This window comes from Grampus griseus, assembly GCF_964374135.1.
Source record: "Grampus griseus genome assembly, chromosome: 11".
NCBI lineage: Eukaryota > Metazoa > Chordata > Mammalia > Artiodactyla > Delphinidae > Grampus > Grampus griseus.
This window is the reverse complement of record NC_139005.1, coordinates 40,364,342-40,391,980: the sequence shown is the minus strand read 5'-3', so window position 1 is coordinate 40,391,980 and position 27,639 is coordinate 40,364,342. Positions and strand designations below refer to the sequence as shown.

Sequence of the window (27,639 nt, the reverse complement as noted above, 5' to 3'; positions counted from 1 at the left end):
AAAATATACCCTTAGAGATAAATGTAGTTTATATTCTAAAAAAAATTATGTGGGAACACATTTCATGTTGCTTTTGCTTAGAATTTCCCTTTGCACCTTGAAGTTTTTTAGATTGTTTTTTTCTTTTAATTAAGTCTACAATCTATTTCTGAAAGATAACATTTTTTCTTAACAAGTGAGTTTGTACTTTGTTCTCTATTTTGAGGTTATGTTCAAGCAACTATGCCTGTTGCACAAGCAACCATCTCAGGAGGAAAAAAAAAAAAGAGAGCGAGCAAGAAAGATATGACTGAGATTGGATTTTTTTTTTAATTGGGGTATAGTTGCTTTACAATCTTGTGTTAGTTTCTACTGTACAACGAAGTTAATCAGCTATATGTATACATATATCCCCTCCCTCTTGGGCCTTCCTCTCACCCTACCCCTGATCCCACCCATCTAAGTCACCACAGAGCACCAAGCTGAGCTCCCTGTGCTACTGTACAACAGGTTGCCACTAGCTGTCTGTTTTACACATGGTAGTGTGTATATATGTCAATCCCATGAGATTGGATTTTTAAGAACAGGGTTTTATTAGTGGCAGCTCATTTGCTTTTGTCCCAGCCTTGTTTCCGGGAGACAATTCGCTTGGTTAGGTAAAGCTGTAGATGAATTTATTAGAGCTGGTTTCCCAAGCAGTTCCAGGCCCCACCCTAAGCAATCTCTTGAGGAAGCAGATACCTGGGGCCAAATTTCCCAGTGTGTCATTGCCCAACCCTTTATTTTCAAGGACCTTTGTTCAGAGATCTTTATATCCAGGCTATAGCTCACCCAAAGGGGTTTAGCTGTTCCACCTCAAGCTACCTGGTGTGATAAAACAACCTTGAACTGGGAATAGCTCTGGCTCTCATCCTGACTAGCTGGTGAGTTTGGGAGAGTTATTGGGTGTTTATGTGGCTTAATTCCCTTACTGTAAAAAGGGGGATTTGATTACTTGATTTCTCTCTTGATGTAAAAATCTGCCATATGTACCTGAAACTGAAGGCATCTTCCTCTTAGCAAATAGTTCCCCTTTCTATGTATCGCATTATTACTTGCTGTACCACTGTCCCAGTCTCTGAGGCTAGGTTAATCTTAGAGTTATTTTTGTTATATCTGTTTCCTTTAACTCTTGCACAAAGTTCTACCAATCCAGCAGTTCTTCCTTCACAGTTGAAGTTTGGGTTTTGGAGTCTGAACACTGGATTCTGCCTGGGCCGTATGTTAGCTAGATGACCGTAGGCAAATTATTCAACCTCAATAAACCACAGGTGGCTTTTTTGTTTGTTTGTTTGTGTTTGTTTTTTAATGGAAATAGTCTATCTCCAGGAGTGTTGTAAGAATTAGAGTTAGTAAGTGCCCGATAAGTGATAGCTGCCGTCATTATTTGTATATGACAATGCAATGGATTGGATCTTAAAATCCACTGGGCTTCTGGAAAAAATATTCAAGGATATTGTAGCCCAAACCGAATACATCCTTCTGGAAGAGTTTTTTTAGGTGTTGTACATGCCCTTTTCACTCTTAACAGGATTTCTAGGATTAAGGAAGTTGTCCTGAAGTCTGAGAATGGGACTGTCATCTGAGACAGAGTGGGTGAGTTGGGGGAGATATCACACATTTAATGCAAGCCCAGAAAGCCAAGATATTCATGATGGGAGAGTATTTCAAACAGGCCCAAGGTAACTTTAAGTTGCTCTGAAATTCTTTTCAGAGCAACTTAAAGTTACCTCTGATGCTAAACTTAGTTATCTCTGATGCTAACCATTCTGGGAATATACTTGCCACCACACTCTTACCGAAAGATCATTTGTGTGGGTTGCAGCTAGGTGAGTTCAGAGATTTTGCTGCCCGGTTTTCGACCTTGGCTAAAGGTGATGGTCTTAATCATTACTCATACTCGTAGTGGAAAGAAAATTGACTTTGGAATCAGACAGAATATGGATTTGAATTCCAGCTCTGCTACTTTATAGCTAAGTAATCACTGTAAAGTTATTTAATATCTCTGAACCTCAGTTTCTTCATCATAAAGGTACACTAATAAAACCAATCTTTTAAAGTGGTTGTGAGGATTGAGACGTGCTTTGCGTAACTAGATGTTTTTAGATGTTTTAAAATGTTCCTTTCCTTCTAAGAGTCTGATTTTTAACCTTTCAACTCCCTGCTGTGTATCACTAGGATTTTTCTTGCTCACATGTAGATCTCAACATGTGTAAAGCACAGCTCTTCATTCCTCCTCTTCTTCCTCTATGTACTCTCTGTTAGTGGCATCAACAACCTTCTAATGGTTCAAGTTCGATGATGCCACCTTTGATTCCTTCTCTCACCCTAAGTCCGTTTTATTCTAAGAACTCTCAGTTCTTTCTTCCCACTTTTCCATTCCCACCTATGCTAATTTAAACCTTGATTACCTTTCACTTAGACAGTTTTAGGATCTTCTTGACTAGTAAATAAGACTCCAAGCTTTTCCTGTCTTATCAAGTTACACACTGCTGCAGAATCAGCTTTTATTTTTTAAATATTTATTTTATTTATTTATTTTATTTATTTGGTTGTGCTGGGTCTTGGTTGGGGCAGGCGTGCTCCTTAGTTGCGGGAGCTATGCTCCTTAGTTGCGGCATGCATGTGGGATCTAGTTCCCTCACGAGGGGTCGCACCCAGGCCCCCTGTGTTGGGAGCACGGAATCTTAACCACTGCACCACCAGGGAAGTCCCAGAATCAGCTTTTAAAACATGGCTTTTATTATGTTACTTGCTTTTTCAGAAACTCCCAGTGTTCCACCATTGAGACTGGGTAATCCACTACAGAGCTCTTTTCTTACAGATGTGGATACTGAGGCTCAGGGAAATCCTTTTTTTCATTTGCCATGAAGGTCACGCATGTGCTAGGGAATGACACATGACAACTAGATCTCATCTCTGCTCACCCACAGGCTAGTTCTTTCTGCTATTGGAATATGGTCCAGATTCCTTAGCGTGGTTTTCTTTGTTGTTGTTGTTGTTGTTTTGGCCATGCCGCTCGGCTTGTGGAATCTTAGTTCCCCAACCAGGGATTGAACCCGGTCCCATGGCAGTGAAAGCACTGAGTCCTAACCACTGGACCACCAGGGAATCCTATTAGCATGGTTTTCAAGGCTGTTCCCAGTGTGTCCTCATTCTGTCTTTCCCTACTTTAACTTCTCTTGCATCTAGAGTCTAACTCCATTAATGCTTTTCCTTTTTTAATGAACAAGTATGAGAACATATATTCTGTATTTTTTTTTGATCCATAATTGATCCCTTTAGAACTGACAACATTTATACCTGTACTTACATTGGAAGCATAATTGTACCAAATAATGTCTAAAAGTGTTGTTCCGTATTTCGTGGACTTGGCTTAAAGGGTCATTATTGTGGTTATACATAATTACGTTTAACTGAATAAACAGCTGTGTCATTTTCTTGTTAGAGAAACGCCTGCCAAGGTCTGGTAGGTCTGTCAGTTACAAACTGGAAAGCAGATAGACAAATGTCATATATTATTTGATACACGCAGGTTTATTTCAAAGAACATGTGTCGAATTAAGGTTATTTTATCCAGGGAGAAGAGATAATACAAAAAACTAACATTTATTGCTTACTTATTCTATGTCAGGGTCTTTTTTTCTTTATCTTATTTATTCCTCATAAAGATACCATGAAGTAAGTACTGTTGTTATGGATGAAAAATCTAAGTTTTAGGGAGGGACACACAGCTTTAAGTAATGGGGCCAACACTCCCATTTAGTACATGTGTCTCTTGACACCAGAGCTCCTTACCATAAGAGGGTTCAGTGTTGTCTTACAACACGGGGATTTAAACAAACAAACAAAAACAACAAAACTAATGTTGTTTTCAAACAAGGCTTTAGTGGGGAGAACAGGTACTACAAATGGAAAAGTAGTGTGGTCTTTTTGGGTCACTTATCACTTACTTTGCATCACAGGACTTTTAGGGTGAAATGGTAGCCCACATTGCTTCGTTAAGCACATTGTGTGTTCTGCTGTTGTCAAGGCTGCTGGAAGCAGTGCCTGATGAACCATATTTTCTACCAGATAAGTTATGCTCTGTGGTTGTCAGGAGAGCTACAAGTAGCACTTTCATTTATATTGTTCAATCTTCAAATAAGGAAACTATTGACTCATTTCTAATCTCACCTCCAACAAAGGTTGGAACTCCTTTGATAATTACTGGGGCAAAAACAAATAATCCAGTTAATGGGTAGGGTCTAGGTGATGTCAAGGGCATGGCTGTATATATTCTTTGACTTGAAGCCAGTACTAATATATTATACTTAAAATGTTCTTCATACTACTATAATTAATGCCTAGTATTTTAAGTATATTATCTCCTTAAAACCCACATCAAAAACCCTGTAAGGGTAGGTATTCTCATTTTACAGTGAGGCAACTAAAACTGAAAAGGTTATATAATTTGTTCAAGGTTACAAAATTTTGATTTCATTTGAAGTCTACCTTGCCTTAAAGCCCATGCTCTTTGTTTTATTCTATGCTGTATCCACAGCTCTCTCCCCAGCACCAAGTGGTCATTGCTACAGAACTTGGGGAGAGAGGGCAGCCAAAAAAACTTGGATGTAGGTAGAACTTAATTTGGACCTGACTCTACAGAGATGCCAATTGTACTTCCCCTGGGATGTAACTCAGAAGAGTGGGACATTTCACTCCAAATGTGACTTTGGAACAGGCTTAAGTTCAGGGAAAGGCCAATCACTGTTTGCACAGTGGGGTCAGTCATAAAATGATGGAAACTGAAAGGGACCTTAGAGATTACCTGATCTAACCTTCTCATTTTACAGGAAACTACAACCCAAATTCAATCATCTGACCAAGGTTACAGTTTTTGAGAGAACCGGTAGAGGACTACAATCTGCTGCTCCAGGGCTCTCTGCTCTCTCACTTAACACCACACCGCTGCCAGTCCTTGGATGCTGGAGAATCCTCTTCTGTGTCTGATATTCTGACTTTCTTTGTCACATAGGTATTTCAGTATCTGTAGACAAGATGGAATCAACTCCATTTAATAGACGGCAATGGACTTCACTATCATTGAGGGTTACGGCCAAAGAACTTTCTCTTGTCAACAAGAACAAGTCATCGGCTATTGTAGAAATATTCTCCAAGTAAGTGCTGATCCTGGTCCAAAAGGACCATCTGTCTTGAGCAAACATTACCACCTGTCAGGGAGATTGGTAAAGGAAGTACATGGGGTAAAATGGCTTTTCTGAGCACCTTCTGGATTTTAAGTACCACACAAGGCTCTGTGGAGAAGGAAGATGATGATAATCAGGATACACATTCTCTGTACTTGACTTTTTGTTCAGTTGGGGAAAGAAAGAATTATAAACACAAAAGAAATTATAAAACACATTAGTTATTAAGCAAAATGTCAGCAAGTCCAGAATGAACAGGAGTAAGGACTAGATATAAAATACGAGAGAGAGAGTGAACACCGTGGGCAGAAGCTAGTCAGGAAGGCTTTCTGCTTGAGATGAATTTTGAGGTAGGTTTTTACTTGAAGGGAGTATTAGGTGCACTCTATACCTGCATGGTCCAATAGGGTAGCCACTACATATGTGGCTACTTAAATTTAAATTAATTAAAATTAAAAACACTTAAAATTCAGTTCATCAGCTGCACTAGCCACATTTCAAGTGCCAATGGCTACATGTAGCTGGTGGCCACCATACTGGACATCACAGAGGCATTTCACCATTGCATAAGGTTCTGTTGAACAGTGTAAACTATGTAGGCAGACTACAGCCTACTGGCTGCCTGTTTTAGTAAATAAAGGTTTATTAGAACATAGCCATGTCCTTTTGTGTATTGTCCATGGCTGCTTTCATGCAGCAGAGTTGCAGCAGCAGAGTTGCAACGGAGACCATATGGCCCTCAAAGTCTAAAATATTTACTGTCTGGCTCTTTAAGAAAAAGTTTGCTGACCCCTGCTCTGGACCATGAGTTTTTTGGTACGAGGGCCCCTTTCCTGCGTATTTTATATCCCTAGTGTGTAGCATGGTGATTAGAACATAGTAGGCACTCAACAAATGTTGAGGGAATGGTATGTTAATAATATACCAGAGATGGTAAGCACGTTAACTTCACTCAAATAGAGATGCCATAGAGCTTAGGGCAGAGCTTACCTCACTAGTAGAGTTTGTTAATTAATGGGAAGCTATGATACGTGTAAGAGAAGAAAGGTGGTAAAGATTTGAAGAAAGTGATTCTGGAGCTATATCTAGAATACAGCTAAATACCAGTAGGAAGTTTCTGTAATCTGCACTGTCACCTTTTCTTCAGTGACAAATCCATCAACCACCTGCTCTGTGGAAAACACTGCCCTTCCATCCTGTTGACCATGGGTATCACTTAAGGTGGCATAGAGGGGAGGTGAGACCGCATAGCTCTTTTACCTTCTATGTTATGCTTTTTACATTGCTTTAATTTTTATGTCAAATGTATTATTCTTATCAAAAAACGAAAATCAATAAAGCTATTTCAGAAAAAAGGGATCAAGCTCTGGAAAGCTATTAAGACTTAATTCCTGACCTCAAGGAATGTAATACTATAGTTTAGTATAGTTTGTATAGTAGAGGAAGTCCCCAAACTTCCTTCATCTTAAGAATCACATGAGGTACCTGTTAATAATATGGTGTTCCAGGGAGTTCCCTGGTGGCCTAGTGGTTAGGATTCCGGGCTTTCACTGCCACGGCCCGCGTTCAATCCCTGGTTGGGGAACTGAGATCCCACCAGCCAAGTGGCGTGGCCAAAAAAAAAAAAAAAGGTGGGGGGGAATAATATGGTGTTCCAGTTATTGCTACACAGGAAAAAAAATCTTCAAAATTTAGTGGCTTGCAATAATGGCAATACTTATTTTACTGTGAATCTCCAATTTGGGCAGGGCTTGCCTCTGTTCCCCTCACCATCCCCGGTATCTCAGAACTGGGGGCCCTAGTCATCTAAAGGCTTACTCACAAGTCAGGCGGTTGATGCTGGCAGTCATCTGGGATCTCAGCTGCGTCCATGATCAGAACACCTACATATGGCTTTTCCATGTGGCTGCTTGGCTTGCTTGGCTGGGTTCCAAGGGCAAGCATCCAGAGAGGGAGGGAAGGAGGGAACAAAGAAGGAAGGGAGTCAGGGCCAGGGGTTGTGTAGCCTTTTATGACCCAGCCTCAGAAGTTATACAGTATCACTTTTTCCACATTCTCTTCATTAGCACCAAGTCACTAAAGCTGGCTCATGTTCAGAGGGAGGGGAATTTGACTGTACCTTTTGGTGAGAGAAATGTCAGAGATTTGGGGGGACATGTTTTAAAACCATCCTAAATGGCTTCTGAGGCTCCTCCCTTAAAGATTCTGATTCAGTGTATCTGGGATGGGACCCAGGAATTTGTGTTTTTGACAAGTATCCTAGTGATTTTTACCTTCAGGGAAGTTTAAGAAGCACTGGTAATGGAAGAGAGGGACTTATGAACTCAAAGCCGTGAACTTGAACGTAAAGCAGAACAAATAAGGTTTATTGGTTCAAGTAAACGTTCAAGTAAAGGCTTGTGGAAGCTGAACATGAATAAAGGGAATAGGAAAGCAAGGAGTCAGTCGAGCATGGAGAAATACAGAAGGGAGAAGGGACTGGAACAGTTCAGTTAGGGCCAGATGCTGGAAGGCCTTGAGTGCCATGCTAAGTTTAGGATTTAGTTAGATAAACAACAGAAACAATGGAAAGTTTTTATGATCGGGCTTGTATTTAGTGCCCTCTTTTTTTTTTTTTTTTTGGCTGCAGCATGCAGGATCTTAGTTCCCTGACCAGGGATCAAACCAGTGTCCCCTGCAATGAAGTGTGGAGTCTTAACCACTGAACTGCTAGGGAAGTCTCTATCAGGCTTGTATTAAGAAAGATGCTTCTGGAAACAATGTAACAGGTATATTGGAAAGGTGACAGATTGATAGCATGGAGACAAATTCTGAGGCTCCCTTGAGAACCCAAGTGAAAGCTATTGAGGGTGGGGGGCGGGAGGAGTGGAAAGGAAGGGAAGGATTTGAGACAGTGTTGAGCTGTGATTAATGGGACTTGGAAACTCCCTGTTCTGCAGAGAAACTTCTCCACATTCTTACCCTTTTCACCCTCCCTAGCCCCACCTCTCTTTCACTGAACTTGGCTTTCCCTCGCCAGGCATTCTGTTTCTGAGTAGCGCCTGCTCTTTCTGCACATGCTTCCCTGAAATATTCTGGGGCCAGGAGTCAGGGGTGCTACATCTCCGCTACTGTTTCCCATCCATTGTTTTTTTTTTGCCTAGTTCTGAGGTTGTAAACCTGTGCTTTGAGCTCACATCTAATCATAGCATTCTTATGCTCCCCTTCAGGACAGTGGTGTGCCAAGCTCCTTGCCTTCATTGGGGACACTAGCTTCCAGCTTCATTTTCTCCTCAGTGTTTCTCAATGGGGGTGCTATTAGCATTTTGGATTAGGCAGATCCTCCTTGTGCAGGATGTTCATCTTCTTGCCTTCCTCCCAATGCTAGTAGTACCCCATGATATTGTGGCAACCAAAAAAAAGTTGGGGAGAGACCCCAATAAGATTCTCACACATTTCCAAATGTCCCGGCCAGTAGTGCCCCCAGTGCAGAATCACTGGCCTACATAAATGACCTGTCTGACACTTTGGACTCATCATTTCTTATTTATTTATTTATTGGCCATGCCACATGGCTTGCGGGGTCTTAGTTTCCCGACCAGGGACTGAACTCAGGCCCTGGCAGTAAAAGCACTGAGTCCTAATCACTGGACCCCCAGGGAATTCCCATGGACTTGTCATTTCTTGATCCTCCCTACTTCTTCAACCTGCACATTGTCTCCCATGCCCCTGCATCTGTCCCAACCTTTTCGTCACCCAGAATCCATCTCTGAAATGTGCATCTGGAAAACCTACTCTCTGATTAGAGCCTCCTTTTCTACTTGTTCCACTTTCTTATTCCCACTGACCCTGCTCTTTGGCCAAACCGGGACACCCAGGCCATGGATGTCAGTCCCCTTCCTGGCTTCACTTCCTTCCCTGCCTAACTCGGTCGGTCACCTCAGTGAAACTCTCTCCCCTTCCTCAGTTCGCATCCCCCTGTTTTATTCTGTCATTGTCCATTCCAGCCAATTCTCAAGATTTGGGTCCTGTAGTAGCACTGATGAGAGGAAGTAGGAAAAAGCTGCTCATTTTAGGGGCTTCTTAATCTTGCAGAGAAAAGGTGCAAAGGGACCTTAAGAGGCCACCTTCTCATAGAATAGTAGGGTGACTGTCTTTTCTCCACAAAGGTTATAAAGGCAAATGGCAGTTACGCAAAACCGTAAATCCTGAAGCCATTAATCAGAATCAATATGCCAGGTACTACACTAGACTCTTGATGGAAATCGATACTATTTCTAATCCTAATAAAAACGATGTGAGGGAGGGACTTCCCTGGTGGTCCAGTGGTTAAGACTCCGCACTTCCACCGCAAGAGCCTCGGGTTCAATTCCTGGTTGGGGAACTAAGATCCCGCATGCTGCATGGTATGGCCAACAAAACAGAACAAAATAAAACAAAAAAACTATGTGAGGAAGGGATATTATCCCTGTTTTATAGTTGAGAACACTGAGGGGTAGAGAGTAACCTGCCCAAGTTAATATTTTGATTTTTTTCTGTCTAGTATGTTTCTTCTGATGCATAGGTCCTACTAATGAACTGGTTTTGAAGGATGAATAGAATTTTATTTGGTAGGCCGGGACGATGGTGGTGACATTGCGGAGGAAGGGGAGTGATAGGAGGTAAGACACAGAAATGGGACAGGACATGATGTGCACTTAAGACAGTGAAAACCAGAGAATCAGCCTGGATTCCTTCTCCAGGTTTCGTACTTGGTGGAGACATATTGCCGACACTGCTTAAGGCTTTGAGGATTCACACACAGTAGGTTCCCAAAGCAGATTGCAGGACTGTTTTCCACAAAACATACATTAATTTTTACTTCTAACACCACGGACCTGATTTTCTCTTATTTTGTAACGATCTCTATTATGGGGTTTGGAATTAATAAATCCTATACAAGCCTAGTTAAGAGACTGTAGGAAACCTCGGGAGGTTTGTGACCAGAGACTAATATAAAAATGGTATTTGGAGGAAGCTTAATCTGGCTCTGCTGTTTGTAAGATTAGCTGGGCTTTACTTTCTAACTGTTGATAATGTTTTACATGGATGTATACATAAGAGTGATTTTTCTAGCATCACAGTTTGTGTCTTATGAGTGCTTTATAACTCCAGACTTATTTCTTTTACTAAACCTCTATACTATATAAAGCATTAAGTTTGAGTAAGGAGGATGCTCTTGAACAGTCAGTTTGAACAGCTAGCTTTGGTTTCCCTCACAAATGACGGCAGCGTAGTATAATCCTTTGCTTGATTAAAATTTGACTCTTTCGGTAGAATTCGGTTTCTTTGCAGAAGGTTCCTCTTTGACTTATGTATTTTGGGAGCTGAAGGGAATCTAGCCCAGTGGTTTTCAAACTATCTTAATTGAGTTCTTCAGAGGAACCTCAGGGGCCAGTTCTGGGAAGACGGGAAGAGCCTGTGACCTTCCACCCCAGCCGTCCTGCTTTGATCCCTTTTATATGTGAGGTTCTAAGTTATCATTTGAAAAGAGGATTCTCCGACAAAAAAGAACTACTGCTAACTTTTGTCCCATTCCTCTGACAAATAAGGAACTTGTGGTCCAGCACGACTAAAGATCACATCCCAAGATAGTGGCAGAGCTTAATCCAGGACACTTAATCCCTCCACCACCGTGCCTGCCCTCCTGTCGCTGCTTCTCCCACTCTTGTTATAACTTTACCCATTCCACAGTCCCAAGAAAGAACAGGGTTTATATTTAGTTTTCTGTGACTGTTCTTCCTTCATTAAGAAAAAATTTGACCCTCAGATCTCCCTGGTTAACTTCTTTGCTTCTCTGTAACATTTTGGTGGTGAAATTATTCTAGAAGAAAATACATTTCCTAAAACTTGGGAGTTTCTTTTTTCCTCTTTTGGCTCAGTGAGACCTTTGCTCTATTTGAAGGCATACAAGCAAGAGTCATGGCTCAGGAACTCTGTTTTCTGGTCTTAGAAAAGGTTGAGACACTGTTATTACTCCCCAGATAATTTTAGCATCCTCCATCAGCTGCCTGCCTCACAGCTGAGCATTAAGGAGCAGTTGCAGGATTAAATTCTGTGTGTGAAGAGGAGACTGGAGGACAAGAAAATCTGGGAAGGGAAGAGGGATAAGATTTTAATTATAGAAATCTCATGGCAAATATTTTTTCCCTCAGATTTGTATCTTTAAAATGCCTTCACTTCTCCCCCTGTCCAGTGACCTTCACATTTTTTGTCAGAATAATGCTAGTTGCTCTGAGCGTCTTTGAGGAAAGTCTAAGGCCTGAATCCTGACCTAACACTTAATTCGGAAGTACTGTACCCTCAGCATCTCTTAGCATTCTGAGAGTCAAAATGTAAAAGTACCAAGGACCTAACTTGGAAGAAAGCAGTGGTGTGGAACCTTTCCACACCACTAGTAGTGGTGTGTATCTACTATTTAGCAAGTACTTCATTACAAATAAAGGGTGGCGATATTTGAGTGGGAGTTTCAAAACAATTCAAGACAACCATCGGTGTATACACCTGTGTCTTACAGATGCCTCAGTGCTAAAAGGGTAGGACTAAAGATGGAAACTATTTTGATCTTTCTTTAAATATACGTTTCTGTTAAGACAGTAAAGGGAAGGGAACCTCTGAGCTTATTTATCCAACTAATCACAGTGTAAATTGTTCTCCTTGCCTTGGAGAACAATTGGCTAAGAATAAACCTGTCTGCTGATTGGCTCCAGCTCTCATATATTGTATTATTGCTGTAATATACTGTAGATGATTACCCAAGGGGTGTGGAAACATAAGTTCAAGGCCAGTTCTAAGTTTCTTTCTAGCTATAATCCACTGTGTTTCTGCATTTCCATTTTTAGGGACTCTTAGACAGATACAGTAGTACAAGTGGGGAAAAAAATATATGTACAGGGCCATTCACCAAAGCACTATTTGTAATGATGGATAACTGGAAATAATCCAAATGCCCATTAAAAGGACTATGGGTTAATAAATTATATTTATAATGGAAGAGGACTGCCAGGGTTACCAAGGACTTCTATGTTGCTAAATCAAGGAGATGTTTGTTAGCCTTTGTCTTAGATGACCCCTTACCACTTCTTCCCACATTTTTTCTTCTCTTGGCTTCTCTGGGAGTCTCTTGGTTTTCCTGTTACCTCCATCTGTTCCTTCTCATTCTCTGTTATCGCCTCTTCTTCAGGTTCTGACTGCTAAATGTTAGAGTCTCCAGGACTGAGTTCTGGGCCTTTTCTTGCACTACGCACTCTTCATAGATGATATCATATACTTTCACGGCTTTAGTATCATCTGTGGACAGACAAGTCCTAAATTTATATTGTTAGCTCAGATCTCTCTTTCGAGCTCTAGACACACGTATCTAATCACTGCCACCACCAAGTGGATGCTTTAGTTAACACGGCTAACACTGAACTCTTCGTCTTCCCCATCCCCAACTTTGCTTCTCCTTCCATTGACTCATCTGCCGGAAACCTGGGAGTCATTTTTTTTTTTTGGGGGGGGGTGGTTCGTGGACCTCTCACTGTTGTGGCCTCTCCCGTTGCGGAGCACAGGCTCCGGACGTGCAGGCTCAGCAGCCATGGATCACGGGCCCAGCTGCTCCGCGTCATGTGGGATCTTCCCGGACCAGGGCACGAACCCGTGTCCCCTGCATCGGCAGGCGGACTCTCAACCACTGTGCCACCAGGGAAGCCCCCTGGGAGTCATTCTTGACTTCGTCTTCCTCATTACCAATCCTGTTGATTCTGAAATATACCTCAAACCTATTCATTTTATCTCTAGTGCCACCACCCTGGACCAAGCCAGCATCTTCTCTCACTATTGCTGCCTCCATTCTCAGCCCCCTCCAGTCCATTCTCCACACAGCATCCACTGCTCTTTTAAAAACATGGCTTGGGTCAGTGACCATTCATTGTACCTAAGATTACATTCAAAATCCTTAGCATAGCCTGCAAAGCCCTTGCCTCCCAGCATCATCTCCTGACCTCTGCCTTTATCTCAGAGTGCTTCAGCAACATTGGAGTTCTTTGTATATCTTATACACATGAGACACTGTCTTGCCTTGGGGACTTTGTGTGCTCTTCTTCTGTGCCTGGAATGCTTTTCTTGCTTCGTTTTGCTTGGCTGACTCCTTCTGATCAAACTTCAGATCTCAGCCTAAAGGTCACTTCCTCAGCAAGACTTTCCTTCGCACGCACGCACGCACGCACGCACATATACACACCCCACCCACCACCTTCTCAATTTGGTTCCTTTGTTAGGTTGTTTAAATATTCTGTCCTGGGCTTCCCGGGTGGCGCAGTGGTTGAGAGTCCGCCTGCCGATGCAGGGGACACAGGTTCGTGCCCCAGTCCGGGAAGATCCCACATGACGCGGAGCGGCTGGGCCCATGAGCCATGGCCGCTGAGCCTGCGCGTCCGGAGTCTGTGCTCTGCAACGGGAGAGGCCACAACAGTGAGAGGCCCGCGTACCGCCAAAAAAAAAAAAAAGTTAATAATAATAATACTCCTTTTTCTTTGAAGGATTTACAGTATATATGTGTGTGTATATGTATGTGTATTGTATATATTTGTGTGTGTGTGCGTCTGTGTGCATGTACGTGTTTAATATTTAAGCTGTAAGCTGCCTGAGAGCAGGAACTATGTCTCTTTTGGTTATTTCTCTAGTGCTTAGAACATATTTCTTTTTTTTTTTTTGGCCTCGTGGCATGGCTTGTGGGATCTTAGTTCCCCAACCAGAGATTGAACCCGGGCCCACTGGCAACGAAAGGGCCAAGTCCTAACCACTGGACCACCAGAGAATTCCCTAGAACATATTTCTTGAGCAATATTTGTTATTTTTAAAAAATGTTATATATTTTGGATGTTAATCCCTTATCGGATATATGATTTGGAAATATTTTCTGCCATTGCATGGGTTGCCTTTTCACTCTGTTGATGGTGTCCTTTGGTTCACAGATTTTGCTGAAGTCCAATTTATCTATTTTTCCTTTTGTTGCCTGTGCTTTTGGTGTCATTTCAAGAAATCATTGCCAAATTCAATATCATAAGGCTTTGCCCTTGTTTTCTTCTAAGAGTTTTATAGTTTTAACTTTTATACTTAGGTCTTTTTTTTGCATGCGGATATCTAGTTTTTCCAACATCATTTATTGAAAAGACTGTCTTTTCCCCATTAGATGGTCTTGGCATCCTTGTTGAAATCCTTTGACCGTATATGTGAGGGTTTATTTATGGGCTCTCTATTCTATTCCATTGATCTACATGTCTGTCTTTATGCCAGTATCACACTGGGTTGTTTTATTCATTTTGGTAATATGTACATAACATATTGCCTTTTTGGTAATATGGACGTAACATATTACCTTTTATATTAACATATAAAATATACCATTTTAACCATTTTTAAGTATACGTTTCAGTGGCATTAAGTACATTCACATTGTTGTGCAAACATTACCACCGTGCTTTTGTTCTTTATATAGTTGCATAGTATTCCATTGCATGAATACATTATAATTTATTTACCAGTCCTCTGTTAATGGACATTCAGGTTGTTTTCAGTCATTTGCTATCACATTTAATGCTATGACAAATAATGTAATGTAAAAGTCACTTTTGCTTGTGTGAGTATACCTATAAGATAAAATTGGCGAATCGTAACATTTGTGCTTTTGTAATTCTTGTAAATTGACAAAATGCCTTCCATAGAGGTTTTATTAATTTACCCTCAGTATGTTAGCTTTTTTTTTTAAAAAGCTTTTTCTACTTGATGGATAAAAAAATGTTCTTAGTGTTGTTTGCATTTTTGTTTTGAGGCTGAATGTCCTTATTTTTTGTTTAAGAGTCATTTGATATTTTCTGTGAACTGTATGTTTATGGCCATGCCCATTTTTCTATTAAGTTGTTTATCATTTTCTTATTGATTTGTAAGAGTTCTTTGTATTTTAGGGAAATCAGCCTTTTGTCTGTAATGTAAGTTTCAAATATCTTACTAGCTTGTCATTTGATTTATAGCAGTTCTAATCCCATTTTCTTCCATAACCTATGGTCAATGAAATCCCAGAAAATTTTGGAAGTCCTTTCACCCTACCCTATAAGAAAGTTCTGCTCAGTTTCAGAGTATTACCCAGCTTGGTGAATGAGACACTGATATCTGATTACTGTTAAAATTTAAACAATAATAAGACTGGAAGAGACCTTAGAAATCCTCTCAGATACACTTAATTTCATCAACGAGGCCCAAGTAAATGAAGTGATATAGCCCAGGTTACATAGCAGGTGAGCAATGGTGCCAGATCTAGGACTTTCCTCTGGCTTCCATTTTGGATGAGGTTGTTCTGTTTAACACACACAATAAGGAAGTTCTGAGCTTGTGAAGGTATTTATGAGTTGAACGTTGGTTTTGGTAGAGGAATGGGCCCTTTCCCATACTGCTCTTTACCTTTTTGTCTCATCTCCTTTTCCTTGCCCAAATGCCTTGTGAGTTCTGAAATTCTACCTTAAGGCAGGAACAAATGGCCCGTTGAATGTGCCCTTTTCTAGGGTTGGGTTGGTGAGTTCTAGGCACGCAGGTCCAAGGAAGGCACACGGTGGGGATTCTCCACGTGATGGTGCTGCCTTCAGTGCTTGACTCAGAGGCTCTGAGGAAGCCAGGTTAAGATGGTTCTTAGTGGTTTGGAGATTCGCTGTAACCTGGATCTCCCAAGCTTTCTTTGTCTTCAAATGGAGAAAACCTGATCCCCCCTGAAAAGCCCTGGGACTTCAGTTGTTTCTCAGGGATCTTCTGAGCAAGTAACAAAAATTATAAAATAAAATGATGAAAGTAATAATAAAATTAAAATAATAAAATTATATAAGCCTGTTTATCAACTCTAAGATGCCACTGACTGTAGGCTGGGCCATTATTTTATGCATCACTAAGGAAAAAATACTGCTAATTAAAAGGACCAATGCTTGCTTAGCACAGAAACTTTTCTCACATATCACTCTTACGCATAAGTTATAAAAAGTAAAACAATTTTTCTTTAAATGGCAAATCGTAGTGTAATCTCTCTAAAGACATTTAAGTGGCATTTAAAACATGTATAATATCATCAAATACATTTAACTGAGCAAAATCAACAGTACCAACAGCATAGACTAAGTTCACACACATACAGGCAGTGTGACTACCTCTTGATCATTTGGCCGACAGGAATGTAAGATTTCAGAGTCATGAATGAGGGGGAAATGTGCAACCTAGGACTAATGCAATGCTGTATCCTTTGACTAATTCCAAAGCATTTTTATGCATGTGATCTTGTTTAATCTTCCCAGCTTTATAGTACATCATTTTCTAGATAAGGAAACTGAGGCTTAGAGAGGTTGACTTGCCCGAGATCACAGTGAATAAGTGATGAAACTGGGACTTCAAAACCCCAGGCTTGGGACTTCCCTGATGGTCCAGTGGTTAAGACTCTGTGCTGCCAATGCAGGGGGCCCGGGTTCGATCCCTGGTCAGGGAACTAGATCCTGCATGCCACAACTAAAGATCTTGCAGGCCCCAACTAAGACCCAGCGCAGCCAAATAAATAATTATTAAAAAACAGAAAAAAGCCCCAGGCTTTCTGTTCTATCCAGTTGTTTACCAGCATTTGACCTCGTTGTCTTGGATCTTTCTCTTAGAGCAGATGACTGCAACAGTGCAGGAAGTGAGGGCTGCTCTGATTCTCGGCTTCTTCTGATAGAGTTGATTAAAGATAATCCCTGGCAGAGATAGGTGTGCAGAAGTAGTTTTCTTAAAGTTTGGAAGAGTAAAAATATAAATTTAATTTGAGGACATTCTCTTTTTTTCCCCCTCTTCTCTGAAGGTACCAGAAAGCAGCTGAAGAAGCAAACATGGAAAAGAGGAGAAGTGTAAGTATTCGGAAGGCCCCGGACATGTGGAACTTCACAGGCAGAGCCCACGTGGCTCAGCCACCTGCAGCCTCTGCGGGGCGTGGGCTCCGAGTCAGCTGAGCCGGGCATGTGTGCCAGCTGGTCTGACTGGTGAATCATTTGCTCAGGAGAACTTGGCTCAGGTGCAGAGACTCTTATTTTTTCCCTGAGGTTCTCCTTTTGAGCCACTTTTTCTTTCCTGAGTTAAGGATAGAAAGCCAAGTACTTTGCTTGTGGTTATAAAATGGCTTACTGCTTCTGCTCAAATTAGGCTACAGGGCTTCCCAGGCTGTTTCCTTTTTTCCAAATCAAACAACCAGAATGTTTCTCTGCATTTAAGTGGTAGCAGCTGTGCAGCTGTTGTCATTTCCCCCTGGGTTCTTTGTTTAAATCAAACCTCTTGACCCAGTCTAGTTAGCAAGTTTCTTAGCTGCAGGATCCACCAAAGGTGAAAACCTCAGAACCAGCCCTGAGCTCATACCCATGTGTACTCTCCCGCTGGCTAACTTCCAGCTGGGCTGGATAGTGTTTTTCTTTTGAGATCTTACTTGATTTAATGGTACGAGGGAAAAAAACCTCACATATTTGGGCAAGAATTCTTTAATTTGGCTGGCATTACAAAAACATCCTCCTGGCAGCTTTCAGTACCTAACCTATTTAAATTAGAACATAACATGCCCCTGTCACTTTGTTTTCTCTAAGGAGGCAATGCTGACGGTCTTTGACTTAATTTTCCTGTAATTCGAGAATGGATCCCCTCTGGTGCACTGTAAGAAAACTTACCATCATTTCACTCAGCTGCTGTTTTCTTTTCTTTCCTCCTTCTCTCTCTTGCGTGTTATTTTTCCCCTTTCTCTTTTCTTCCTTCTTTTTTTCCTTTCACTTATTCAATTGGCAAGTATTCATAGAGCACCCACTATATGCCAAGCACTGCTTTAGGCACTAATACAGACTACATCTCTGCCACATGGAGTTTATATTCTGGTGGGAGAGGCAGACAATAAAGATGTGTCAGGTATGAAACAACCTGAAGCAGGTAAGGAGGATGAGTATAGTGGTCAAGGAGAGATTTGAGCAGAGGTCTGAGGACATGAGCTAGGGAGAAAAATAATTCAGGCAGAAGATAGGAGCGCATGCAAATGCCTCGAGGCAAGAACATTCTAAGTGTATTTGAGGAATAGGAAAGGAAATGTCATGTAGGGCCATTGTGAGGACCTGGACCTTAACTCTGATCGAATGGGGGCCTTTGGAGGGTTTGTGTGCGAAGGAGTAATGTGATCTAACTAAAATTTTTAAAAAGAGGAGGAAGAGACTAGAGGAGCAATGGCAGAAGCATGAAGACAAATTACGAGACAATTGCAGTGATTTAGGCAAAAGATGATAATGGATCGGACTGGAATAGTAGCTGTATAGGTGATGAGAAGTGGCAGGATTTATAGTGAAGGTAGAGAAAAAGAATGGCAACAATGCTTTTGGCCCAAACACCAGGAAACATGCCATTGAGATGGGGAAGATGACAGTAAAAGCAGGTTTAGAGAAGGGGAAATATTTATTAGAAGCTCAGTTTTGGACATGTTAAATGTAAAATTCTTTATTAAGACATCCAAGTGGAGAAGTCAAATAGGAACCTGGATGTACACATCTGGAATTGGAAGAGATCCAGGCTGGAGATGAGATGTGTGCGTATCAAAGTATCAGTGGTCTGTAAAGATAAGAGATGCATGAGATCACCTGGGGAGTGAGTACAGCTAGAAAAGAGGTCTGAGTACGGAGCTCAGGGGCACCTTGTTGTTTAAAGGTTGGAGATAGAAGGAGGAACCAGCAAAGGAGACTGAGAGGGAGCAGCTGGTGAGATAGCAGTGGAAATAAGAGAACGGAGTGCCAGATGTCCAGTGAAGAAAGTGTTTCTAAAAGACATGTTATCAACAGAGTCAAACACACAGATAGGCTGAGAACTGACCGTCAGATTTGGCGATATGAAGGTCACTGGTCACTCTGTACTATTTGAGAGTGATGGGATAAAGGCCTGATTGGACTAGGTTCAAGACAGTAGGATGACAAAAGTTGATACCACAAGTATGGGTGAACATTTATGGAACACCTTTTATGTGCCAGGTGCTGAAGGCACAAAGAGGAATAAGATGTGGTCCCTGCCTTCAAGGAACTGCTTAGAGTTTGGAAAGTAGAATTTATCATCCCAGTGTTATAAGTACCATATTAAAGAAATATTCAAGGTGCTGGGGGAGAATTTAGGAGGAACTCATAACCTGGACTATGACGTGTCAAGGAAGACTTCCCAGAAGAAGTAGTGCCTGACTGAGCCTGAAGGATGACTAGGAATTAGCTAAGCAAAGGGGGCAAAAGGAGTGGCAGAGGAAGCAGCAGGTGCACAGCATGGAGGCATAAGAGAACAGGCACATTGGACAGTTGAAAAGATAATTGTCCCATTCACCAAGATGGAGAATTCAGGAAAAGAAACAGATTAGAGAGTGAGGAGTGAACGGAGGAGAGGCGAGACTTCAGCTTTAGACAAGGATGAATTTAAGATGTCTATAGGATTTCCAGGTAGAACTGAGAGGTAAGGAGAGATTTCTGGCTAGAGTTAATAGGGCATGAATCATCAACAGACAGCTGGTGGGTGAAACCAGAAGGAGGACGTCATCTATAGAAAAATACATAAAGTGGGTAAAGAAGATAACCTAAGGCAGAACCTTGAGAGACGCCACCCATCCTCAGGGAGGGACTGAGGAAGAGAAACCTATAAAAAAAAAAAAAACAACTGAAGAGTGGCCAGAGAAATGGGAAGAAATCTAGGAAAAAGGGATGTCACAGAAACCATGGAAGGAAGGAATTTTGTTAAAGGGGGGAGTGGTCAGTAACACCAGATGCTATAGAGAGATCAAATGACATAAAACAGAAGTGCCCCTTGCAATTGGCAGTTAAAAGGTAAAAGGGTGTGAACAGGTAATCAAAGAAGAAACAATAAATATACAAAAAATGCTTAGCCTCACTAATAATCAAATGTAAAGCAACTGTGAGATATAAATTGTAACCTAAACAGTTGGCAGATGTTTTTGATCGATAATATTCGGCATGTGAGGAATATTCTCATCCACTGTTAGTGAAAAGTCAATTAGGCAATGCCTATTAAAATATTAAGTATGTTTAGTACGCATTGATCCTGCAATTCTACTTCTAGGACTGATCATTGAGAGAAACTCACTAGTGAAATAAAATAAAAGTAAAAGGATATTTATTACAGGATTCTTTGTAATACTTAAACATTTGAAATAATGCAAATATCCATCGGTGGGGTAGTAGTAAATTATGGTACCTACATCCATCATACTAATATATCATATATAATTTTTTTTAATTGATTATTTTAGTTTTGGCCGTGTTGGGTCTTCGTTGCTGTGCACGGGCTTTCTCTAGCTGCGGTGAGCGGGGGCTACTCTTTGTTGTGGCGCGCAGGCTTCTCATTGCGGTGGCTTCTCTTGTTGCGGAGCGTGGGCTCTAGCCGTGTGGGCTCAGTAGTTGCAGCATGCAGGCTCAGTAGTTGCGGCTAGCAGGCTGTAGAGCACAAGTTCAGTACTTGTGGCACACGGGCTTAGTTGCTCCAACGGCATGTAGGATCTTCCTGGACCGGGGCTCGAACCCGTGTCCCCTGCATTGGCAGGTGGACTCAACCACTGTGCTACCAGGGAAGTCCTCGTATATGTTATATATGATATTATACTATGTGGTTAAGATTTTGTGTAACGTGGAAAGGTCTTAAAAGCACATTAATTATTAAAGCAAGGTGCAGAATAGTAACTATAGTATGATTTTGTAGAAAAACATTGCAGATAGTGTATAAAAATAAGGAAAAAATTGAGAGCATGTGCACCAAACTGTTGGCAGTGGATATCTTGCCTGGGAGGAATGGGGGAGTCAAATAGGGAAAATTAAAGCATATATTCAAGGCAAATATACATTCTTATATTGACTATGACTTTCCCCCCCAATAAGTTTTGGGGTTTTTAAATTAATTTATTTTATTTTTGGCTGCGTTGGGTCTTCGTTGCTGCGTGCGGGCTTTCTCTAGTTGCGGCAAGTGCGGGCTACTCTTTGTTGCGGTGCGCGGGCTTCTCATTGTGGTGGCTCCTTTTGTTGCAGAGCATGGGCTCTAGGCACACGGGCTTCAGTAGTTGCAGCATGCTGGCTCAGTAGTTGTGGCTCGCGGGCTCTAGAGCGCAGGCTCAGTAGTTGTGGCGCACAGGCTTAGTTGCTCTGCCGCATGTGGGATCTTCCTGGACCAGGGCTCGAACCCACGTGCCCTGCATTGGCAGGCGGATTCTTAACCACTGTGCCACCGGGGAAGCCCTCCACCCCCAATAAGTTTTTTAAATTACTTTTGTAATTGAGAAAAGTAATAAGTTAAAAATAAGATAATGGGGGCTTCCCTGGTGGCGCAGTGGTTGAGAGTCCGCCTGCCGATGCAGGGGACATGGATTCGTGCCCTGGTCCGGGAGGATCCCACATGCCGCGGAGCGGCTGGGCCCGTGGGCCATGGCCGCTGAGCCTGCACGTCCGGAGCCTGTGCTCCACAGTGGGAGAGGCCACAGCAGTGAGAGGCCCACGTACTGCAAAAAAAAAAAAAAAGATAATGAAGTAATTGATGATCCTGATTGGTGCTACTTCAGAAGTGTTTTGGTAGTAGAATTAGAGGGAATGGAAAGTAGTCAAGTGGAAATAGCAATTACACAAGACTGTGCTTTCAACACTCTTAACTGTGAAATGTGGGAGGGAGACAGCAATAGCTGGAAGAAGACAAAGTTGAAGGATGGTTCTTTTTTTTAACAAATTTTTTATTTTAAAATAATTTTGGATTTACAGTAGAGTTATTAAGATAGTACAGAGAGCTCCCGTGCACCTCCACCTAGCCTCCTCTAATGTTAACATCTTCTATAACTGTGCTACATTTATAAAACCTGAGAAATTAACATCGGTACAATGCTATCAGCTAAACCACAGACTTTATTCAAATCTTACCAGTTTTTCCATTAATGACAGACAGTTGCTTTTAAGATCCACCAGACTTGTAAGAGACCTAATTTGTCTCCTGAAGAATAGGGAGAAATGTACATATAAATTTACAGAGGTGACTCTCCAGGTGAAAGAATGCTCACCTGAATACTCCAGGTGAAAGAATATTCATGGAAAGCAAGGTAGAGAAACATTCAGGAGCAAGTGGGTAAATTTGTTCCTTTAGCAAATACTAGGATCAGGTTACATGATCGCTTGGATTCCCAGAAATTCAGCCCTCCTTTTCTCTTCCTCTTCCACTTGCATCTAGGACACAGAAACACAGACCATTAATACGACCATCAGTTATATTTTCAGGTTCCTTTTAAGCATGGGATGTGCCACTTCTTGAAATCTGTGCTGTTTGGGCATTCATCTCCATAATGACTGGCTACCACTTTTCTGAGAAGCTCTTAGCCTAGGAATTTATTCCCTTCCTTGGAGTCTGTACATCCAGGTAGTCCGTGTTTCTAGCCCCACTGCTGTATCCTACCAAGTATCCTCCTGCTTTTAAGATGAAGATTCCCCTGCCAAGATTTCAATGTTAAAGCTCATTTGACCCAGCCTCTTGATTTTGTGGGTGGAATAACAGACCCAAAGAGAGGAAGGGACTTATCTAAGGCCCTTTCCAAGTTGAATGCTCCTGCAGAAAGGACACTGCGTTGCATCTCCTGAGTGTGTCTGATCCGGATTTAGGCAGCCGGTTATGGTCCAGAGTCAATGTCTGCAGAGATTCTCAGCCTTGCTGGATAGGATGAGCAGCATGCTGGATGTCACCTTGAAAAGGAGGATGTGGTAGTCCAGCAACCAATGGGGCCCTTGAAAACTTGTACCCTCCTTGACTTCCCACTGCCTTATTCTAGGAAAATACTTGGGAAAAAGTTAAAACCCTGACACAAATGACATCGACTAAAATTTCACCTTATTTTGTAGCCCCCGTCCCCTGCCCCAGCCCTACTCTGAAACAGTAGGCACTGTAGAGAGAGTAGAAACAACAGTAAGTGACTGGGACCCAAGTTCAGGATTTGAGAGATGACTGGCTACTGCGGTTGATCACCGTTGTGAGGTATGGCTGGGGAGTGGGGAGGGCCACTCATTTAACAATAGTCACCGCTCCTGGTCAAATACTACATTATGTGCTTTAATATAATCTCATTTATTCTCCACAGTAGCCCTGTATGGAAGTTTCCAGAAATTAAGAAACTTGCCCAGGGTCATTTGGCTGGATGGAGCTGGATTATATAAGTAATGCATGTTCATTGTAGGAAATACAGATACTATACATAAAATAGATAAGTAACAGGGACTTCCTGTATAACACAGGGAATTACACTCAGTGTCTTGTAATAACCTGTAATGGAATATAATCTGAAAAAAAAATCACTGAATCACTTTGCTGTACACCTGAAACTAGCACAATATTGTGAATCAACTATACTTCAATTAAAAATTAATTAAAAAGAAAATACAGATAAAGAAAGAGAAGAAAATGTAAGTGGCCCATGATCCACTATCCAATGATAACCCAGGCTAACTCAGTCCAGTATTCTTTTCATTGTGCTGCCCGGTCTGCTTTCAGCTCTAGCTTTTGTTCTGTGCCTTCTTCCTTCTCTTTCTTCCCCAGAAAGACTGTAGCTACTGCTTCTGCCCCATCTTTGCTTGCCTCAAGCTCTAAAGGCCTGGAAAGCTGGCATGACCTGGGTGGTGCTGCCAGGAGTGATGGCAAGTTCTGGGGCCTTTAATGCTGTCAGACCTTACAGCGCTACCCCTCCCCTACTTGTCCCCACCCCAGCACTTTTGAACTTGTATCCTTAAGAACTCCTTTTAATAAAAGAGCACATTCATGCCTCTGTTAAGATGCCCCGCTAAGGGATGTCCTCCACCCAGGTCCTTGTTTGGGACATTGCTGGTACTCCGTCACACAAATCCCTCTCTTCCAGGTCATGACAAGTAAAGTAGAGATGACAGCTTTCAAGCTGTTTACAAGTAACATCAAAATTATTTGATATTCCATAGAACCTTTTTCTTGTGATATGAAGACGATGCATAATTTTATTTTTGTATTCATTTTTATTACACAATGAAAGCACATTTATCCTAAAAAGAAAAAGAAGAAGAAAATACAAATGCCCGTGTCAACCTGTTAACATCCTGATGTCTTTTCTTCTGGACTACTTTTCTATGTTTATATTTAGAAACATATATGTGATCATGCTGTCTTTTTTTTTTTTTTTTTTTTTAATATTTGGCCGCGACTTGGGGGATCTTAGTTCCCCGACCAGGGATTGAATCCAGGCCCAGGCCCACAACAGTGAAAGCTCCAAGTCCTAACACTGGACTGCCAGGGAATTCCCCATGCTGTGTTTTTTTTTTTCTTTTCTTTTAAGTTTATTTTTAATTTTATTATTATTTGTTTTAATTTTTGGCTGCGTTGGGTCTTCGTTGCTGCGTGCGGGCTTTTTCTGGTTGAGGCTAGCGGGGGCTACTCTTTGCGGTGCGCAGGCTTCTCGTTGTGGTGGCTTCTCTTGTTGCAGAGCATGGGCTCTAGGAGCGCTGGCTTCAGTAGTTATAGCACGCTGGCTTCAGTAGTTATAGCACGCAGGCTCAGTAGTTGCGGTGCGTGGGCTTAGTTGCTCCACTGCGTGTGGGATCTTCTAGGACCAGGGATTGAAACCGTGTCCCCTGCATTGGCAGGTGGATTCTTAACCACTGCGCCACCAGGAAAGCCCCCCATGATGTCTTATAATTAGCTTTATTCACTCAAAAGTATCTTATGAGCATCTTTGCATGTCAATAAATATACTTCGATCACATGATATGTCTCTGAAAAAAGTAGTGTCCAGTTACCAAGGCAAAATGCCACTTTGATTCTCAAGGCTCCTGTTTAGGCAGGGCAGAGCAGGTGAAGTTGCAGACCCAGATGACTCATCCATTGTGTCTCAGGAGGGTGCACAGAGCCAAGAGTGCTTCTGGCAGTTAAGGTAGCACCAGCTTTTAAATTTTCTCTTTTCCAACAAGAAAACTTTTCTTGCTGCTTAAATTTCTGGTCCATACATGCTTCCCCCAATGAAGCATCTTGTCAGCTAAGATTTAAACACAAATATCAAGCAGTTGTTCTTCTGTAACTTTCTTTTTTCCATGCCTTGGTCCTACTTGATGAAGTGGCTCTCAGAGTGTATTCAGAAGAGTAATAGGGTGAGAGACTTAATTCCCAATATAGCTGCTAATCCTGTTTAATACCCCAGAGTCTTTCAGTCCTAGGTGGTTTGTCCTTTCTTAGTTGAAAGACCGGTGAGCCACAGGCTGCAGGAATGGAGGGCAAGAAGGTACTGGAGTTTGTGATTTGTTGGGAAGGTGCTGCTGCTTAATTTATTTAGGAGTGCTTTCAGAGTCCGGGACATTGAATTTTACTTCACCCAGCATGTCTCCTCTATTACTGCGGAACAACGTTGACACTTTCCAGGTTGTTTTCAATCTGTCTTATATGTACAAATTAATTCCAGTTTGACCCACGCAAAAGAGAACTGTCTTAGATGTGTAAATGTGTGTCCTTCCATCAAGAGAGGGGGTGGTAGTAGTGTTTCATATGAAGCCTGGGTATTTTTCAACCAAAGGATCTGGAAAATAGTGAATTTTCTGAAAACTGAGGATTTATACATGGACAAACATGTAGAGAAGTACAGGGGGGAAAAAGGATTAGGTTCTTATGTAAAAAATAAAATTTGATTGTTCATGTAAATCATGTCGGATATGATGATATATACATGTAAAAGTCTGGTGGCTGCTTTAAATTTCCACAAAGAGTTTCAATTCTTGATGCTACTGTCCACAATTACTGGTATTGTGTAGTTTAAGCTATACTGCATCTTTGTCTCATTTAGAAGAAAAAAACCCAGCCAGGATGTGATTTTGTGGCACGTAATGATGAACTTTTTTTTTTTTTAACATCTTTATTGGGGTATAATTGCTTTACAATGGTGTGCTAGTTTCTGCTTTATAACAAAGTGAATCAGTTATACATATACATATGTTCCCATATCTCAGTGATGAACTTTTATTAGTGCATATTTACAGGGTTTAAAGTAACTGGTATTTTGCTTTTTCTTTCTGTTTTCCCCATTAATCTCTGGATAAAAATCCCTTGTCTCCAATGTAACTATCATTAGATCTGAGCTCTCCTTTCTTCTCATTTTGTCCTTATAAGGCTATCCTGTTTTATCACTTCCTGCTTTAGCTCCTGACTTTTTCTCTCTTCCCCTCTCCCTCTCTTGCGGTGGATGCTTTCTCCATGTGGCAGGGCTGTAACTGTTCACAGCTGTCTGAAACGACAGTGGACCGGGAGCAGCTTGGAGTTTTAACTTTCATTTTACAAAGAACAGCATGTTTGAATGTTTCAGCAGGCATGTTATAACTGGCATTCACTTTTTGTTCTTCTAGAACACTGAAAATCTCCCCCAGCACTTTAGAAGGGGGAACCTGACCGTGTTAAAGAAGAAGTGGGAGAACCCAGTGCTGGGAGCAGACTCTCTCCCAGACTCCGTGCGAAACAGCAGCACCGAGGTCAGGCATAGAGGCGACCCTCCTCCCGCTGAAGTGGCAAACAGCTCTGCCTCTGGGGTCGAGGCTGACCAAGAGGAACGAGTCCACCCCAGACCTAGAATCAAATCGCCTCCTGAAGCTCTTATTCAGTATCCGTACCCCCGCATCGAGGACAGTGAGCATCTTAAAGACCAATCAGCAGAAAGTAAAAAAATGGAAAATTGTCTGGGAGAATCCAGGCATGAAGTAGGAAAACCCGAAATAAGTGAAAATGCAGAAGCTGCAAACAAAATAGAGAAATACAATGTTCCGCTGAACAGGCTTAAGATGATGTTTGAGAAAGGTGAACCAACTCAAACCAAGGTAAGGACTGGGTGGGTTTAAAGCTTGAAAAAGCCAATTCAAGTAGCTAAACAAAGCTGTTTTTCTAGTCTAGACGGTTTGTGTAATGGTGAGTATGTGGTCAGTATGTTTTTCGATTCAAGTTAGACGAGTAGTTAATAAAAAGTCTCAAATGAATTATTTACAGAGATGCTAAGATTTGTGAGTGTGACCCAATTTCACGTGAAATCAAGTGCACACTGGGATTCAGGTCAATATCGAGAAATGAAGAGTTTGATGCTGATTGGGTTATGTGTTTTTGTATGCTTGCCCTTTTAATTTGTCTTCCTGTGCCTTTTGTCATTTGTAGCTTTGGGGGGGTGGAATTACTGCTGAATCGCTCTCTGCCTGGACACAGCTGCAGGCTGAGTGTTAAGGCCAGAGTTTAACATTAAGACTGAGGTTTAGTTGTCTCCTTGCTAGCTGAATCCTTTCTCTTCTCAACTTCCTCATCTGTGCCTTCCAACAAATGTTTTCTATCAGCTAAAATCCTATCCCAGGAAAAATCAATG

At 41.7% G+C, this 27,639-nt stretch overlaps 1 protein-coding gene across 3 annotated transcripts in view; it reads left to right on the top strand.

Annotated features, from left to right (window-relative positions):
* LIMA1 (LIM domain and actin binding 1) overlaps nt 1-27,639 on the top strand; it is an 83,451-nt gene that overhangs the window by 23,789 nt on the left and 32,023 nt on the right. Inside the window, exons 2-4 of one of the 3 annotated variants that reach the window (XM_082664950.1) lie at nt 5,036-5,177; nt 17,074-17,119; nt 26,645-27,109. In XM_082664950.1, the coding sequence (XP_082521076.1) occupies nt 5,059-5,177; nt 17,074-17,119; nt 26,645-27,109 (630 nt within the window). In that variant the 5' untranslated portion in view covers nt 5,036-5,058. Of the gene's footprint in view, nt 1-4,979; nt 5,178-16,930; nt 16,983-17,073; nt 17,120-26,644; nt 27,110-27,639 lie in introns of those variants that run through there. The other 2 variants (XM_082664951.1, XM_082664952.1) reach the window with 2 other exon arrangements.